At 31.4% G+C, this 5,287-nt stretch overlaps 1 protein-coding gene across 1 annotated transcript; it reads left to right on the plus strand.

Annotated features, from left to right (window-relative positions):
* Window positions 1-3,188: 3,188 nt before the first annotated feature.
* On the plus strand, window positions 3,189-4,887 carry LOC132637867 (uncharacterized). Its single transcript, XM_060354891.1, has 3 exons — window positions 3,189-3,722; window positions 3,835-3,901; window positions 4,226-4,887. Exons 1-3 carry the CDS (start codon window positions 3,189-3,191, stop codon window positions 4,885-4,887), a joined length of 1,263 nt encoding a protein of 420 aa, XP_060210874.1.
* Window positions 4,888-5,287: the final 400 nt, after the last annotated feature.

Below are 5,287 nucleotides of genomic sequence, written 5' to 3' on the forward strand. Positions count from 1 at the left end.
CCATATTATTGCTTTTCTTCAAAAGGTTAAGTAGCCAAACCATACAATTTTTTTTTTTTTTTATATTAGCCTAAAATCTAATCTAGATATTGAACTATTGTATTTGCTATTCCACCGTGTCATTTATTTGTTATGTTTACTAAAATAAATATACTTAAAATATTTATATTTTAATAATATATAATTTAATTATTTTTTCATTTTTATTCTTACTCTAATAAATGTGAAAAGAGTCTAATGTCGTGAAAGAAAAAACAATATCAAATGGAGATCAAATAATGAATAAGGTAAATTAGTTAAATTATAATTCTAATTGACGTTTCCTTAAAAAAAACCATGCAAAAGACAACATGACAAGTAAAATGAGCTAAATCGAGAATATTTACCAAAAATTAAAAAATAGTAGTTCTTCGTTTAAATAGAAAATCAAATTTCTACTTTGTTTCGTTTTAAACATGTAAATTTAATTTAACAATTTGAATCAGAATCATCCAAATCAACATTTAAAAAAAAATAATAAGTATTTTACGCCTTTAAATTAATCGAATTAAAACTGAAAGTATCAACTGATGCTTAAATATTGCTATTGTTTTATCTCAAAGAGAGGAAAATAGTTTCCTTTTAAACAAGTCTTCTCTTTTAAAAAGTATTAATAAATTTTTGCAGACTTTGAATTCATAGCAAACACTAATATAATAAAGTTTTAGATACGGAGCACAAACTACAATGTTATATTAATCGTGTTTATCAAATTTTTACTTTGTTTCTTTTTAAACATGTAAAATTAATTTAACAATTTGAATTAGAATTATCCAAATCAAAATTTGATAAAAAATAATAAGTATTTTACACCTTTAAATTAATCGAATTAAAATTGAAAGTATGAACTGATGCTTAACTATTGCTATTGTTTTATCTCAAATAGAGGAAAATAGTTTCCTTTTAAAAAAGTCTTCTCTTTTAAAAAGTATTAACAAATTTTTGCAGACTTTGTATCCGTAGCAAACACTAATATAATAAAGTTTTGGATACGTAGCACAAATTAAAATCTTATATTAATCGTGTTTTGAACATAGTATATATATATATATATATATATATATATATATATATATATATATAGTGTAAAGTAATAATGTCAAAAAAAAAAGTGCATCCCATATTAAAAAATCAAACAGTATTCGTGTAATTTTCAAAGTATCCCATTAAGTCAATAATGATGGATTCATTGCCACATGCGTATCAACCCATTAGTGGGAGCAAATGAAATTATTGTACAGCAAAAAATATGGACCCCATATTATTATTTTTCTTCAAAAGGTTAAGTAGCCAAATCATACAAGTTTTTTTTATATTAGTCTGAGATCTAATCTAGATATTGAACTGTTGTATTTGCTATTCCGCCATGTCATTTATTTGTTATGTTTACTAAAATAAATATACTTAAAATATTTATATTTTAAAAGAAGATAGAATTTAATTACTTTTTTATTTTTATTATTACTCTAATAAATGTGAAAAGAGATTAATGTCGCAAAAGAAAAAATAATATCAAATAATGAATAAGGTAAATTAGTCAAATTATAATTTTAATTGACGTTTCCTTAAAAAAATCATGCAAAAGACAACATGACAAGTAAAATGAGCTAAACCGAGAATATTTACCAAATATAAAAAAAAATTGTATTTCTTCGGTTAAATAGAAAATCAAATTTCTACTTTATTTCGTTTTAAACATGTAAAATTAATTTAATAATTTGAATTAGAATTATCCAAATCAAAATTTGATAAAAAATAATAAGTATTTTACACCTTTAAATTAATCGAATTAAAATTTAAAGTATCTGATGCTTAAACACTAATATAATAAAGTTTTAGATACGGAGCACAAACCAAAATGTTATATTAATCGTGTTTTGAGCATAGTATATATATATATATATATATATATATATATATATATGCATAAAAATAGTGCAAACTTATGTGTGTTTATTAGCAATATAAAATATACATATTATCACTATCCTAACACAACTGCATATATATAAATACACTATAATTTAAAATGTTGGGCCCGTGCGCAGCACGGACCCAACAATAGAGGATCATATTATTCAGGAAAAAAATTGGTGCAAAATATAGAAAAATCCCCCTTTTACATTAATGAGAAACAACAACAACTAAAACTGAAAAATTGGCAATGTCTTTGATAACGTGAAGGATCTTGAAGGTCAAGTGGAAAGGGAAGAAATTCTATATACATCTCAGAACACTGACCAAAATAGAAGTCTTCTCCATGCTAAATATGTTGAGCAAATACTTTGGATGAACAAGGAAACTGCTATTCTCAGACAAAAAGCCAGAATTAAGTGGCAAGAAGAAGGAGATAGTAACATTAAATACTTCATAGTGTTATCAGACATAAGAGGGAGAAAGCTCATATATACAAGATCAAAAATGAGGTTGATAAATGGATCCAAGGGGATGATAGAATTGCTGATGCTGCCATCAGACATTTCAATAGATTGTTCTCACAGCCTGATCAACTCACTGATTTTAAGATCCTGGATAATATTGAGAAATAGGTGACTAATGAGGATAATAAGAATCTTGTGGCTATTCCTAGTATGGAGGAAACCTACCAAGCTATTGTTTTCCTGGATCCTGACAGTGCCCCTGGGCCTGATGGTTTTAATGGTAAATTTTATCAAGCTACTTGGGAGATTATCAAAGATGATGTTCATAACATGGTAAGGGATTTATTCAGAGGGGGAAAACTCACCAAGTTTTTTACCCATACCTGCCTGATCTTATTACCTAAGGTGGAATCCCCTAGTAGTTTCTCTCAGATGAGACCTATTAGTTTGAGTAACTTCTCAAACAAGGTAATTTCTAAGATTATTTCTAACAGACTGACTAACCTATTACCTAAACTGATTTCTCAAAATCAGAATGGTTTCATTAAAGACAAACTGATTACTGAAAATGTGTTACTCACTCAAGAATTAGTTCAGGACATCAAGAAGAATAACAAGTATGGGAATATAGTTATGAAACTGGACATGGCCAAAGCATATGACAAAGTTTCTTGGCTCTTTCTCAAAGTTGCTATCAGAAAAATGGGTTTTTTCTGAAATTTTTATTGTGGCATTCATAGACTTATCTATGAGGTTTGGTACTCAACCATGATCAATGGTGTGAGACATGGTTTCTTTCATTCTACCCGAGGTCTTAAGCAAGGTGACCCTCTGTCACCTGGACTTTTTGTTTTGGCAGCTGAGACTTTGTCCAAGGCACTGAATAATCTACACAACAAAGAAAGGTATATTGGTTACACTATGCAACAGAAGGGGCCATTGATCAATCATCTATGTTATGCAGATGACATAGTCATTTTCTCATTTGGAAACAAGAGAACGATCAAAATGATCACTAGAAATTTAGAGCGGTATGAGAAGGAATCTGGACAAGAGATCAATATTGAAAAAAGTGTTTTCCTGACTGCAACTCATTCACCTGAGAATAGAAGAAGGATGCTTAGCAGGATCACTGGGTACAAACATCAGTTTTTTCCCATGAAGTATTTGGGATGTCCTATTTTTCCTGGAAGGAAGAGATTATCCTATTTTGCTGACATTGCTAAAAGTGTCATAAACAAGGCTCAAGGATGTCAAGGCAACATTCTATCATCTGGAGGAAGAGCTATCATTATTAAACGTGTTCTCCAGTCCCAGATCCTTCATACTCTAGCAGCAATGTCCCCCCCCCCCCCCCCCTAAGGGGATAATAAAGTAGCTTGAAAAGTATTTTGCAGATTTTTTCTGGGGACAGACTGACAACAAAAAGAGGTATCATTGGAGTTCTTGGACAAATATGTGTTACCCTCAATCTGAGGGAGGTACAGGTTTCAAAAGCATAGAGGACATCTGTAAAGTTTTTGCCTCTAAAAGATGGTGGAGGCTAAGAGTATAAAATAACCTATGGTCTCAGTTTATGATGGCAAAATACTGCCAAAGGGATCATGTAGTTGCAAGAAATGTTCAAGGTTATCAATCTTTCATTTGGAAGGAACTGTTGAGAATTAAAGCAGACACTGAACCTCACATCTTATGGAGGATTAATAAAGCAAAAATCTCATTTTGGTAGGACAATTGGACGGGTCTTTGTCCTCTAGCTATCTATCATCATTCTAATAGTAATCCTGATACTCTTATGGTAACAGACTGCCTAGAAGGAGACAATTGGGACATGGAGTATATTTCAAAGTTGGTTCCACCAGATATATGCTATGTCATTCAGAAGGTGACTATTGGACAGAGAAACAAAATGGACCAAGCCATCTGGATCGATAATTCATCAGGAAAGTTCACTTGTGCCAGTGCCTTCCAAGCCCTGAGGAAAAGAATGCCTGAATCTCCTATATGTAATTGCATATGGAATAAAGGAAACTCTTTTAAAATGGCTTTTATCAGCTGGAGAATTATCAAGAATAAGCTGCCTATATATGATAGAATTAAGAATTTCTCTAATAATTCTGATCCTATGTGCATTTGCTATAATCATCCTAAGGAGGAAACAATTCTCCATGTCTTCATTGAAGGGGATTTAGCTATGAAGGTCTGGGGATTCTTTGGTCAGTCTCTGGGCATCAATATGCAGAATCAAACTATTCAAGCAAGGTTTTTAACATGGTGGAACTTTTACACAAAGAACTCTATGTTAAGAGTGGCATACCAGTGCATTCCTGTCCTTATTTGTTGGGAGTTGTGGAAAGCTTGGAGCTCTGTAAAATATGGAAACAAGAAGTATTCCGAGGCTAAGATTTGCTATGAAGTGGTTCAGCATGTGAAGGGTATCATGCTTAAAAAAAGGTTACAAGATTGACTTAAGAGACAATTGGAGCAGGATATGCAGCATCATGGAAGCTCATAAAGCTGTCTTAACTAGCCTACCTATTGTTTGGAACAAACCTCCAAACAATGTCATCAAGATGAACACTGACGGTAGCAGTATGGTACATAGCAACAAAGTAGGAATTGGAGGAATTGCCAAAAACTCTAGAAGAGACATCATTATGGCATTTGCCAAAGTAGTTAATTTTTGCTCTAATAACAGTGCTGAAATTCAGGCTGCAAGCTTTGGTGTTAACTGGTTTGATTATAATGATATCAACAATGGTATTATGGAAGTCGACTCAATTCTGGTGGTTAAGTGGCTTGATGGTACATATGGCATCCCTTGGGAATTCTTGAAGGTAGTTGAAGATATGAAAAGGATCATTGAC

This window comes from Lycium barbarum, chromosome 4 (assembly GCF_019175385.1).
Source record: "Lycium barbarum isolate Lr01 chromosome 4, ASM1917538v2, whole genome shotgun sequence".
In the NCBI taxonomy this organism is placed as follows: Eukaryota; Viridiplantae; Streptophyta; class Magnoliopsida; order Solanales; family Solanaceae; genus Lycium; species Lycium barbarum.

Bases quoted from the DNA above. Each gene is read 5' to 3' on its own strand.
- LOC132637867 (XM_060354891.1), top strand. From the start codon at position 3,189: ATGATCAATGGTGTGAGACATGGTTTCTTTCATTCTACCCGAGGTCTT. The intron at 3,723-3,834 runs GTTCTCCAGTCC...TTCTGGGGACAG, and splicing joins GAGCTATCATTATTAAACGT to ACTGACAACAAAAAGAGGTA. The intron at 3,902-4,225 runs GTACAGGTTTCA...TTATGGTAACAG, and splicing joins TTACCCTCAATCTGAGGGAG to ACTGCCTAGAAGGAGACAAT.